This window comes from Orbicella franksi, chromosome 11, assembly GCF_964199315.1.
Source record: "Orbicella franksi chromosome 11, jaOrbFran1.1, whole genome shotgun sequence".
Classification (NCBI taxonomy): domain Eukaryota; kingdom Metazoa; phylum Cnidaria; class Anthozoa; order Scleractinia; family Merulinidae; genus Orbicella; species Orbicella franksi.
Genome location: NC_138155.1, coordinates 26,706,380 through 26,720,515, shown reverse-complemented (window position 1 = coordinate 26,720,515; position 14,136 = coordinate 26,706,380). Strand labels below are relative to the sequence as shown.

The window sequence follows — 14,136 nt, the reverse complement described above, 5'->3', positions numbered from 1 at the left end:
CAAATCATTGGCAAATCTACTATCGTGTAGCTCTGCGCTAATTGACTAATACAACTTAGAAGCGCCTCTGTGATTGGCTCTCGCGTGATCTATTGTCAGTCGGACCCGCGTAGTTTGTTTCGCAGAAGAGCCAAGACCACCCTTCTTCTTTTGAACATGCCGCTTGATTGACGGACGGTCCGAGCTGCCGGAAATGAAATCAAATGAAAAAATTCGCGACGTTGCTATATAGGCATTGTGCAAATGCATCTTATTTTGCGGTTGCTGTGTCCATTTTTTTCCCGGGAAATGCAAAATACTTTCGCGTGAGACGCGCTTCCCACGAAATCATTCTTTGATTCAAAGCGTACGCTTTCGTGGGTTTCCGTGCGTTAACGCGGATAATGCCGTGTTCAGCGAGAGGTCGGAAAAGACAACATCCCAAGCACTTCCTTTTGATTTCATTATCTCCAAACCTCAAAAGTCCTCGCAACTTCACGCCACATAGGTCTGTAGGTCGGTCGCATTTCGTCAGCTATCACAACAAACGGATTCATATCAGTTCTTACAGGAATTTTAAACTCGATCCCCTTAACTAAGTATTAGAGTCACTTGGATAAAACAACAACCATTTAACGATTTGTTTAGTGATAGCAGGTGACGGAAAGCGCAAGAATTTGCAAGAACTCCAGAAATGACTTCATCGGCTATTTATTACTCATGGACACTATGAAAGAGAAGATGACTGGGTATTAATTAAGTAAACAGGATTTTGAAACGGCTTGGGTGTAGCACATAGCAAACTTGCAACAAAAAGCTTGGTTTCGAAATAAGTTATTGCAGATTTTCAATCAAGCAGCTCTTTCGCTTGCGAAATTGTATCGCTCCGCCATCATTTTACAATCACGGCTAAGCCTGTTTTTACAATTTTTCCTGACGAAATCGCAGCTTATCCAAAACGGGGTAGCGTCATGAGAGCTGGGCAAACTCTCAGTTCATTGCATGCAGAGCTAACTATAACACAACAAATTAACAACTTATAAGCAAACACACTTATACGGAAAATAATGCTGTTGACAGTTTGAAGCTGCAGGATTCGGAAGTAAGAACACCGCCGCTTTTCCGGAATCAACACAAAATCTTGAACCTTGTAACTTTTTGTTACAACTGAACAAACCTCAGTAATGCATGCATTTTTTAGTTCTGTCGCGAGGCAGTAAATAATCTTTTCACCAGTGCCGAAAGCTTAAGATTTGTTTAGTGTCTCGCAAAGTTCAACCTCGATGACGTTTTTGCCTCCGATGCAAAATTCTTAGCGTTCTTAACCCGCAAATTTACGTACATCCCGAAACCCACTGCCCATATTAAGTAGCAAACAATGTTGGACTACTGCCAGTAGAGCGGAACATGTTTCATGTACATCTTTAGGACTGCCGAGTACTAAGAGATTGTAATTGTACCACTGTAAGCCAAACTACATTGCAGTGACACAAGTGGATTGCTTATAAGAAAGTACAACCTACGAAGCTGCAGTTCATGCCGGTTTTAATGGGCCGTCAAAGTGTTGGCCGAGAACACAGCCTCTGGAAGGTGATACAGATATTAGGGGCTCTAGAGTTGTACAAGGTTAATGTCTTAATCTCAGTGGAAGAGCGATTTAATTCCAGGATTTTCCTTTCAAAATCTTCGCCAGCCTCCACAGTGGGAGAATACGTCAATGCCAACTAGATTTTGAAATGTTGAAGTGGATTGTGGCAGCTGAATTGTCACATCGACGAGCTGGAATGCTTTCTTGCGAAATTTTCTTAAAATTCTTTACGCGCTCTTCCCACGGCATACAGCCCGCTTGCCCTTGTTGAAACTGCTGTCAGTGAATTGCGAAACAAGACTAGGAATGTTGTTAGCTCTTTGTGACGGTTTGTCAAAAAAGTCACGTTCACAACTGTTTGATTTCGCTGAGTGTTCCTCAGTGTTCCAACGATGTCGCTTGACTGTGGGTTGGAAAATTCTTGGAGGTCAGTCTCTGAAACCACGTCAACCATGGAGAACAGGAGTAACTGAGTGTAGGTAGAACTCCCTTGGAAAACAATTCCCTTCGTAGAATTTGTCTGGGCCATTAGACATCTTTAGACAAAAGTTACTCTTATCTAGCAGGATGATTTCAGTGAGTAGAGACGACAAACGAGAGAAGTACCTTTGTGCTGTCTATTTCGTGAGACAATGTACTTTTCCTGCGACATATAAATGGCTTATTTCCTTTTCACTACATTGAATTGGCTTTTTGGTGCGGGTTTTGAGCGATATAAAGGGATTCCCAATTTTTTGAACTTCCGTGGGGAACGAAAATTGGTTTGAAACATCGCATAGTTCGAGAAATTGGGCGTAGAATCGCAGTGTTCGACTGAGGGGAGGGGAACGACTTTTGGTTCGAATTATCAGGAGGTTCGAAAACACCAGGGTTAGAAAAATCGGGACTTCACTGTGTGTTGTTGTTTAAACGAGTAATACACCACGTAGTGAGAAACCTACGACATAGATGCTTTCTCAATTGCTATATGTGTGTTGTCACTGAAAAAGTAACTCTGTTATAACGGATATAGACTACAACATACTGAGCACTTCTCTTTCCCTGCATTCAGCTGGCTTTCTTGAACACGGAATGGGTTTCTTTTTTAAACCCTGCACCTTTTTTTCTTCTTCTTTAACAGCGAATGTTACCAGTATGACACACGAATGGCTTCTAATCTTTTCATTGCATTTAGCTGGCTTTCTTGCACGTTGACTGGGTTTCCGGGTTTCTAAATAGTACACCATCTTTAAAAGAAACAATTAACAGCGAATGTAACCAATATGACACACGAATGGCTTCTTCTCTTTCATTGCATTCAGCTGGCTTTCTTGTACGTTCGATGGGTTTCCCAATTTCTAAATAGTACGCCATCTTCTTCACAGAACAATTAACATCGAATGTAATCAATGACACACGAATGCCTTCTACTCTTGTTACTGCATTTAGCTGGCTTTCTTGCACATGGGATAGATTTCTCAGTTTCGTAATAGTGCACCATCTTCTTCAAAGAAACAATTTAACAGCGAATGTTGCCAATGTGAAATACCAACGGCTCCTACCCTTTTACTGCATTTAGCTGGCTTTCTTGCAAGTGGGATGGGTTTCTTTGCTGAATGATGTACCTTCCTCTTTAAAGAAATCACTTACAGTGATTTTTACCAACATGGGACATACAAATGGCTTTGTCCTTTTTCATTGTATTTAGTGTCCCTTCTTGCAAGTGGGATTGGTTTCTTTGCTGAATGGTGTACCTCGCTCTAAAAGGAAAAATGAACAGTGAATTTTGCTAGTTGGACATACAACGGGCTTCCACTCTCTTCATGATATTTAGTTGTCCTTCTTGCAGTGTGGTTTTATTTCCCAAATACACGAGGAATGATTTTTCCCGCTGAACACACAAATGGGTTCTCTTTTTGATGAGTTTATTTGGTTTCTTAAAGCGTTGGTTTCTGTGGCAATAAAACAATACACGATGCCATTCGAAAGAGAAATGAACATCGAGTGTACATTATATCATGAAATGTGGTTTATTCCTGACTGTATTAAGTTGGCTTCTTACAGTACAATGGGTTCCTCTCTTTCTACCTTATAAATCATGAAAAAATAAATGTTCAATTCAAAGTTACCTATGACATGAAAATGGAATGAAATATCTCTTACTTGGAGTTAATGTTTTTTTTTTTTCAGTTGGCTATGAACTAGTGAACTAAGGTTTTCTTCGAATCATAAGGGACGTGTTGTCCATTAAAAGATGACATTTGCAATGAACACTGTAACATACAAATGGGTTCCTTTTGGGTGAATGTAGCAGGATTTTCTTGTAATGTGATTTCTTTTAATCTTCCAATACTGTAAACGTCTTGGCATTGAAAAGAGAAATACAAATAGATGTTACTTATGAAATTAAAAAGACTGCTTTTCCTTTGTATATTTATACGTTCTTCTCGGATTTTTCTTACGTTTACGAAGTACGTATAAATGCAAACAAACAAAAATCAACCTAACGACACTGTGTTTATTGCCGGACTACATGTGGTCAGAAACTAAACATTACATAAATGGACACAATATTCTTGGCGAATGAAGTCTGCCTTTTTGGCAGCCAAAGCAACACATTTTCATGTTAAATCTGTTAAGGGCGTGAGGTAAAGAAAGCTACTAAATCGCCCTAATAGAACATCATGTTAACTTCACATCACAGAACGCACTAAAACCATTGTTCCGATTAAAAGCAGATAGTTTAACCTTTGTGACAAAAATAGCGAAGAATTCGAAAACAATAACGGATTCAAAATTCCTTTCTGTGATAAGGCCAAGTAATGCAGTTGACCTGGATTTTTGTATGGCGCGAGGAAAATAATTCTTCCTGAAATAGAACCCATGTTAAGCTTAGTTAGACCAAAAATAGTTTCGAAAGTGTTTTTGGTGAACCGCTTCCCCTTTTCTGAGAAAAAATGTTGGAAAGTGAAAGAAATCAGGTAAAATTAGTTTCCTTTTAGTTTCAAATGAAAAAAAAACTCTCAAAATGTTACGATATTTAACTCTCTTACAAAGATTATAAAGCACAACAAATTAAGAGCACAGACCACTTATTGAAGCAAACTAAACAGTTTATAATTCTCAGCGAGTCTCAACTTTAGTGAGCATTTTGCAGAATTTTTCTAACCACGTTAGACATTAATATAATCTTAAGCAAAAACATACAGTTAACAATCTTTTAAAAGGCCGAGAGTTAAGTTCGTTTGTTACTAGTCAGAGTTAAGCCGGATTACGACATAACCTGCATACGTTAAAGGCTTACTGAAGTATTGTCACTGATAATTCACCGTAAAAAAACCGCTTTTCGTTCTCCTAAAAGACAAAAAGAAGACTGGAAGAACTTGTGTTTAACTTTGCATGCTCCGGCCCCCCAAAAAGCGCCTTGACCAAACTCAGAGAGATCATCCCAAAGCCTAAATTACACACAACACACGCATCTGTCATCACTTAGCTGATACGACAAATTCGAGTCATGTCAAGGTAAGTTCAATTTTTAAGTCTGTGGATGAAACCCTAGTGTGTGACCATCCAAAGGAAAGCTATTGTGCAGTTGTTTCGTGTAGTACTATCTGTTGTGCTGTACAAGGTGGTTCTAACATTAAAGTCTGCGAATAAAACTCTAGTGTGTGACCATTCAAATAAAAGCTGTTGAGTATTACTTTCATGTGGTACTGTTCATTACGTTGTTTCAAGATGGTCCTCACTTTTAAGTCTATGGATGAAACCCTGCTGTGTGGCCATTCAAATGAAAACTATTTAGCAGTATTTTTATGTGGTACCTTTTTATTACCCTGTGCGAGGTGACCCTAACTTTGTTCGTCTATTGATGAAGATCTCGGTAGCAGAAACTTCAGTACATGACCATGCAAGTCAACAGTATTGAAAGTACTTTCATGTGATTTTCCTCAAAAATTTTCATTACCCAAGCTGATATTTTCAAGCATAAAGTTTGGAAAATTAACCCTCAGATTTTTACCAAGGACATTTAAGAGCAAAATGATTTTAAAATTAAATTTTGAAAAAAACGACACAATAAGATTTGCACTTTTATTGCACGAGAGCTGAAAACCTCTTTTGCATTTTTACTTTACGGTAAAATAGACATTTGTCTTACTGTAAAATACACGACACATGAAATATGGTATTTGCCTTGAAAACTGAGAATGATGTGATAAGAGTTAAATAAAATTTGTCTTTACTACATCTTAGAGTTAATGAAGATTAAGAAGTAGTGTGTGCTGTAGTTCAGAGTTTAATCTAACGCTTGTCGTTCTGGCAACTGAATTGAAGACATTATATTCAACATACGTTTTTATCCTTATTCATTTAAACTACACTGTAAAATACAGTAAATTTTACACTTGAATCCATCTTTCTGCAGCTCTCGAACTCAATTGCCACTACAAAGACCTTTTCAAAGTAACTTGAAATATAATTTAACCGTGCAATGCATACACTTTTTTCCTCACGTCACTTATAAACTGAAGCCGTTTAAACGCCTCGCATGCAACGTGGTAAATGCTAGCCAAGTAAATGCAGCAATAAAAGATGAAATGTATGCATGTTTAAATGTTATTGTTGAATATTGCATGGGAGAGAGCTACGCAAGATTACAATCAAGCAATATAGTTTTATATCCCACGTTTGCTATTTAAACCACTATTTTAATTTTGAAAAACACTTAAAGAAGTATTCTGACCACAAAAATTAATTCATACTTGATAAACTTATATAAAACTTCTATTTCGAAAATACGAACTCACAGGATTAGAACAATAGTAAATAGTGTCTCACAAATTTTACATTGCCAAATATCGTAACTAATGCATTTATAGTTCGTCGTAATGGAGACATGTAAATTCAATGCGTTGGATAAAAGATTAAAATTTGGAGATGTTTTCGATGAAACACTACAAAAAAAACCTTATCATTTTCTGTTCTTATTGTGTCCTTATTGTTTTTACTTCCCATGATGTAAAAAACAGGCTTTTCTGCAAAACTATCGTTCTGCAATCTTTACCTATTACCTCGATCGATTCCACTCTGTTCCGCCCTCCACCCACAGATTTTAAAGGGATCAGCTGGCAAAAGCAATCTTTGAGGCATTTTGTTTTGCTTGGGAGTTGTATCTGGAAGATACAATTTTAGTAAGCCATATCAATTCTAGATCGTAAAGGTTTTCAGCGCTTAATTAATCGAGAATTTTTTAATATTCTTCCTGTATGGCTTTCATTTCCTCCCCTCCCTTTAAAAGCTCTTCCTTTATATAGGAGAGGAAGATAGTTTTCATCCAAAGTGCTGGCTTCGTTCCCTCAATCACGTTTTACATGCATTAACGGGCAATAAACCTTGTAGCGCATTTCTGTAAGATTGACAGACCTCTTGCTCAGAACCCACAAATGGCGGACAAGACCTAAGTGCAGCGTGGGTTTTTGTACGAATAACTTCTCGAGAGCCAGGACAAATCGCTCTTTGTGCTTCAAAGACTTTCAAACAAATTGTATTTAATTTATTTCACGGATTTGCAACGAAATAATCAAAAAACATATTGCGCAAATAACACAAACAATCACTAATAAATTCATGGATGCCTGGTTTTATGGGCTAGTCCGCGAAACATTTGCCCATATTGTTACGCAATAGCAAAACCACGAACACGCGATTACGGAAGCTTTAGAGCATAGCTAAAACTTCCTTTTGGCGATTTACTGACGACAGGCTAAAAGATAAATCTACCTAGAATATAACACTTTTTCCATTTAACTCAATCGCTAGGACAAAGCAATGTGAAGAACGGTATGTTGACTAAATATAAATCTGAAAACATATCGGTCTAATACCACAGAGTTATTCTTCCAAGAGCTGTTCATTGTTCGAAGGTAACTAAAGTCTGATTGTTCCTTGATTATAAAACGTGAATAAAACTGATATTGCTTCCGAGAAACAAGTTGGATATTTCAATGCTTCACGGCTATGCTTTGATCTGAGGTCATCTTGAATGAAGTGGTTGAAGCATTCACATTTTTTATCGCTGCATTTCTTGCATTTCAGGCGCATATATTCAAAAGATTCAAGGTGTTTTTTTGGCGTTTTGCTTCGTGAAAGTAACTCTTGCAAGCAAAATGAGAAAGTACGTTGAAATTTGCGACATGATAACCGAGCTGACCTTAATAAAACAGCAACAAGGCTTAATGAAACTCGCTCTATGTTGATTTTATAATGGCAAGAGTCTTAATACACGTTACTCAGTAACAAAATAGCAAAATCTCTGGCGCCTCTCACAACCGTTTGGAGGCGGACAAATTTCCAAGAATCTCACAATCGTTGAGCTGTATCGTGCGCCACTTGAACTGAACTCGTAAAAATATTAGAACGGACTTCAAAGTTTATGATAATCACTCCGTAGGTAGGAATAAGTTTGCAAGGCACTGTGATAAGCAGTCATGTATCGACTGAGCGTTTGCGGAGATCACATACCTCTTATTAATGACTTCTGCTGTATAAAATAACATCAGTAAGAGATCGTGGTGCGTTGAATCAACAATTACTGCTGAGTTTAGCTTCCATGAAACCAACTTGTGCGCTGCAGTGCCAATATATCATTCCTTCCTAGCAGCCGGAAAAAATTTATTTGTAAAGAACGTGTTTACATTCGTTGTGAGCTTTGGACAACGTGAAAAGATTTGGCGTACATTTTAGGCGCAATTTATAGCCCTTCTTTTCTCAGGTCTTCCGTTTTTGCTGCGCAATTACAAGCTTTCAGCTACAAACGTCATTCGCATTCTTGGCCCATCAGCGTAACATAAGACATTTCAAACTTAAATAAGCTAAATGCGTTAGATGCCGTGCTCAAAAGGGTCAGCCTTCGAAAAATCCTGTCTCATTTATTCCTACTCTCTTGTAACCTGCTGGTTTCAATCCAAACTCCGGACGCCAGTCGTACGCAACCGGCAGGGAAGCGGTCATATTGTCGACAGTAACGCTGTTGTCTGGACTTTCTTTGCGGGAATACGACATAGACTTGTCATTGATCAGTAGAAAGGTTACTGTGTAATAACAAGACTGCAGGTCATCTACTTGACAAATCATCTTATCTGGAATGCATTTTTGTAGCAATAACAGCATCTGTCTCATCCCTTCCCTCCCCCATCCTTCCAATCCCGTCCCGCAGCACATCGGAACAAGTTAGAAGGCCCGCGCCCAACATAGATTTGGCGGGAAACGGGATGAGTAAAAATGAAGGCGGGATACGGGATGACAGGACTTTCAATGGCGGGATGCGGGATAAAAATATTTTAGAGGGAAAGGGATTTGGACATTTTGACAGGCGGGATACGGGATAGTCTTAAAATTGATGGCGGGATGTGGAATGAAAAACGGGAAATCACTCTAAGTAGGAGGGATCGAGAAAAATATTCTGACCGGGGCGAGATGGCTTGATTGAGGCAAAAAAGGTGACGGGATGCGGGATGGAAAAAGCCTAAATATGTTGAACCCTCAAGTAAAGCATAAATAATCAGAATTTCACAATTTATACTTCTAATTTTCAAGAGAGATCAAAATAACATTTCTCCTGACCATATCAACACACTGTCAAGTACAATAGTTATGAGAATACCGAAACTCGTCAACTAGATATTACTGTCATGAAGTCAATGATCATTTGAACTGTAGGCCACTGTAACCCTATTTTCACAGAAATCAATAGGAAACCACACTAACTGTCGGAACAATGACTGTAAAGTAACGATAATAAAGAACTGAAACTTTGTTAAAACTAACAGAAAATATCATAGACTACAAAAAGTGCGTATTCAGCTAAGTATTTGTATTTGGGATATTCGTGAGAAGTCATAAAGTCAAAATACAACAGAATGGTGACTCCCAGGAAAATGAGAGCTCCACTGGCTGATATTATTAAAGATGTTCCCTTGAAGCTTACGTGCCTTGACTATTCACTGTTTTCAATGATTTTTAGCTACGAATGAGTTTGCGGGAATTTAAAGACAACTTGCTCAAACAGTGGTTCAAAAGGTTCTTCGAATACAGTCGAACCTCCTCAGATCTCTCCACAACGGCCGCCTTGGAGACAGAGGAAAGTGACCGTTGTCAGAGAGAGAGAGAGAGGTGGCGGCTATGGGGAGGTAGGGATGTAATATGACATCTGCTCCTTTGGGGATGCAACATTTGTTTTAAAAAATGCGCATTGCAGAAGATATATGCATATATAAATATGTAACACAATCAAAATATATCAATAAAACGCAAACCAAACAGAAACAGAGACCAACGACGCGCAGTATGAATCAAGTTTTGTGACACTTTACAATGAGACATGGGGTTTTGTGTACACCGTGGGTAAGTTGCTGATAAACTGGCCGTTGTCGAGCAGTTGAGACGCGCGTTAGTGGCTGTTTCCGTTGTGTAGTGGTGGCCGTTGTAAAGAGGTTCAAATCGGTTTGAATGTCTGGACCGTCCGCCGAGACAGAAAAAAGTGGCCGTTGAAGAGAGGTGGCTGTTAGTGGAGGTTCGACTGTGTTCCTTTAGACCTCCTAAAAAGCTGTACGGACAAAGGTACCTTAACTCAATACACCCGATGACAACTCGCAACAGTTAAATTCTATCCTGCGCACAACGAATTCTGTTTCCACTGAAAATGCTTCGCGTAACATTACACACAAAGTTGCAGAAGTGGAATTACGTTTTATTTCTACAATACTGCACGAGCCTGTGATCACAAGCTTGCGCGCAATGACCTGACACAAGTATCAGTAGTTTACGGTGTATTTTTGTTAACATTACCGTAAAAAAACTCAGACTTTTCTTACTGTTTGGCTATTTAACCTCCAACCCAAACACGACAATCTGTTTCCTTTTCAACTTTCCTTCTCGACTGAAACTGTGGCGCGCCTTGCTGCATTGTAAGCCGGAACCTTTACTCCCACCTTATTCCCCCCCCCCCCCCCCCCATTCTTCACGTTTACCCCTCGCCCCATATTCCACTGCACCCCGCATTAAGGTTGTTCATTATTTAATGAGTGATATCGCAACCCCCACAATAAATCACTCTGACGGCAGGTTAAATAACTCTAACAAACACTAATCTCGTGATTATTGCACTATGGATAAAGATTAGACGCGATTATTTCCTCTGATCTGAGCGCTTGTAAATCGTGTTTGATTTTTACCTGTTCTTAAGAAGACACAGGTCAGAGTCCATCACATGGGGTTTTGAGATCACACACTCCAATCTGTATGATAACTGTTCATTTGCCAAAGATAGCTGGGCCAAGTTCTTCTTTGTACCATTTGATTTCATTAGCAGTCCTGGCGCTTTGGTAACGCTATACAAGGGCTTGGGGCGTCACGAGTCACGCAGTCTTCACTTTCGGGTAATGTGACAAAATCTCGGCCTGCAATTGACAAATTATTCTAACTGAAGAAATTTACGAAAACGTATTTTGAATGTAACTTCATTGCAAATTTCAGCAAATCAAAAAAATGAAAGCTATTTATGAACACTTCAAATTGGACAATCTAGTTTGTACAGAAGTTTTTTTTTTTACTATTTAGTTTCACTGTTCACAATGTTTTTCTTCCATTCATTGACAAAATATTTCCTTGTTTCTATTAACACTTTGAACAAACCGCTCAATTAACCAGTGACAGGGCTAATGGCTTCCTTTACAAAGGAAGGAATTCTACTGTAAAACTATTTCCATCCGCACCCTCAACTGATAGCTATCCTTACTCCATCATGGCCAGAGCAAGGGTTCTTGTTATCTAACGAGCACTACTCTACAAACTCTAACCATTACCGAGAGGTTTCTTGTAAATAAGTTATCTCTTTGAGCTTGGTTTCTACTAAAAGGAAAAACACGTAAAAGAAACGTGCTAGAGACGGAGCTGTATGTTCGGCCCCATCCACCCTACACCGGAGGAATTTGAAAACGAAGGTTTCACTCTGAGAACACATCAAATGTTTAACGTCCACACTACGCCGGAGGAATTTGAAAACGAAGGTTTCACTCCGAAAACGCATCAAATGTTTACGGTCCACACTACGCCGGTGAAATTTGAAAACGCAACAATCACTGCTCATTTTGGATTTGTGCGTGAACTAACCTCTGTCAGGGAAATCACGTGATAATCGTGACGCCATCGTTTTCGAAAAGCTCCATTTTCAAAATGTTTTCCGTCCAAATGAAAACGAAAAGCCGGCGTTTACAAATTCCGGTTTCAAGCGCGTTTTGGAAAAGCTCCGTTTGCGTGACGGATTAGTGTGGACGGTAGGCCTAGCTGTAGAAATAAAGCTGCGTTTTCAAATTTCTCCGCCGTAGCATGGTCGGAGCCTTGGGTTATATACTGAGTTAGGTTATAGGTTCCACTGAAATACGCTCGTCATACGGGGTTCGCACTACTCATTCTCAAGCACACTTAATAACCAACTGGATTGCCTGTTAATTCTACCAACTGATCGCATTCCTTTCTCTTAACGTTGGTGATAGGTGCGGAAAATTTGGTAGTACATCAAAGCCAGAAGATATCTCCTAGCTGACAATTTTCTCTATTCTCATCACCTCTGCGCTTGACAACGTATGAATATTGTAATAAGAAATAAGCTTTTATCATCGGTACGCGACGGTTGTCGTTTGACACGGTTTGACGTAAGGTGAGCCTTTCAAACAAAAAATGCGGAATCTATAATTTTAGCTTTCCGGATAATTTCTTCCTACTTTTCTCCACGCCCTAGCCCTGTAGTCAAAACACCTTTACTGTGTATCTTTTTAACGCACGTAAGGGGTTCTCGAGAGGGTTGCGCGCGAGTGATACTTTCGAGGGATGCTCGCGAGGAAACTCGCGAGGCGCGAAAGACCTCGACAAGGCACCACATTTGAAAACCGACAAGGTGTTTAGGGTTAGGGTTGGTCTGTGTCAATCCAACCAAACATACTCAATAATAATAATAACAAAAAAAAGCACTCAAATAGCATCATATCAATCTTTTCTCCTCCAAGACGTGAGTCCTTGCGTAAAACTTCTGACCGCAAAACGGCAGAAAAAATGTCTAATTAACCGCAGTTAAAATGCCTTCTTTTTTCGCTGACACATTGAAAACACATGTTCCAGAGATGAAACAGGAAGCCTTTAAAACAGGAAGAAAACCGTTTTCACGCCCTTCCAGAGAGTTCCTTCCTTTTGCATAGGTTAATAAATTTTTAATTTCACATTAAATGACTAAAAATATTACCACTTCCTGGCAACCACTGCTACGATTGCAGACGGCAAACACAGCTTGTCTTAAGCTGCGCCAGTTAGTCTGGTTCACAACGGGAGGCTAAGGTTCTTAGTCACATGAGGTACTCGAGGTTTCTTGTCGCGCCGTGGGCGATAGCATATTGTGCCCTCTCATTGTCATAAAATGCCGGTATTTTAAATTAGAATTTCATATTAACTCTTTCCTTTGGAGATTTTTAATTACCCCCCAGTGGAGATACAGAAATGACTGTTTTTTAACTTTTTTAAAAAAAAAAGTAAAATTAATCCAGCGAGAAGGGCAAAAAGTCGGAGTCGGTGTTTTTAATCTTAACATTGGTAGATCAAAATTCAAATTTATCGTCCCTGATATCGATATGCTTTACCAAGTTTGACCAAAGCGGTTAGTGAAGCACAAAAACTGAGAAGGCTGGAAACGAAAGATGAGTGTTCCGCTGACCACAACTCATACAGACTAACCTCGGGCAGATGTTTGAGTGACTTGCAATTTCGAATGCTTTTAAAAGGCTTACTCGACGAAATTAATGGCTTTTTCAGTTGTTAACAAAGATATTTTCAAGCTCTTTTCACTGCTGTGAGGGAGACGAGGAAACGGTCTTACCGACGTCTGTCGGTTGAACTGAAATTACCAGCTGTATTTCGGCAAACCGGAACAATTTCGGTAGAAAATAGACGCCTACATTCTGGTAGTTTACAAGCAGTTCCTTTATATATGCAAATACATGAAACATCATTTATTTGAACTGAGGATAAGGGCTTAAGAGATCGTCGTAGTTATGTACGCATCTTAGGCAGTTGCGAAAATAAAATCTGAAAAAAAAATGAGGCTTGAACTCAACGGTGTTGTAATGTTTGACCTCTGTGATACCGGTGCAGTGCCGTACAAACTAAACTATCACACTAGACTTTCTCCAAGAAGTCGCTTGTGGCAAGTCTACTGTCAAACCTAGAGATATGGCAAAGGCCATGAGTTCAAATCCCGTTCAAGTCTAAATCTGCTCGTACTCTAGCACGCCGGACAACGCTTTCGTTCAATTTACATTTTATCTCTTTAATTTTTTGTTGTTGTTGTTTTCATGCCGAAAAGAGCGCTTTTCCATTCAGTCAAAATTGATAATTCTGAGTTTACAGTTGTTTTCGTGCGTTTGCTGAAGCTCTGCATGCGATTGGTTAAAACGAATCTCGCGCAATCTTCCGTAGCCAATCAGAGCACGTATTTTTTTCCACCAATCAATGGCAGAGCCTTTAAGAGGCTTACGCGTTTTCCCGCA

At 39.3% G+C, this 14,136-nt stretch overlaps 1 protein-coding gene across 3 annotated transcripts in view; it reads right to left on the bottom strand.

Annotated features, from left to right (window-relative positions):
- Positions 1-2,042: 2,042 nt before the first annotated feature.
- Positions 2,043-14,136, bottom strand: part of LOC145460608 (MTRF1L release factor glutamine methyltransferase-like) — a 25,642-nt gene continuing 13,548 nt past the window's right edge. The window contains exons 10-11 of one of the 3 annotated variants that reach the window (XM_081445481.1): positions 11,407-11,452; positions 10,924-11,001 (exon numbers count right to left, since the gene is read on the bottom strand). In XM_081445481.1, coding sequence (XP_081301607.1) covers positions 10,960-11,001; positions 11,407-11,452 — 88 coding nt within the window. In that variant the 3' untranslated portion in view covers positions 10,924-10,959. Of the gene's footprint in view, positions 3,307-9,693; positions 11,002-11,406; positions 11,453-14,136 lie in introns of those variants that run through there. The other 2 variants (XM_081445480.1, XM_081445482.1) reach the window with 2 other exon arrangements.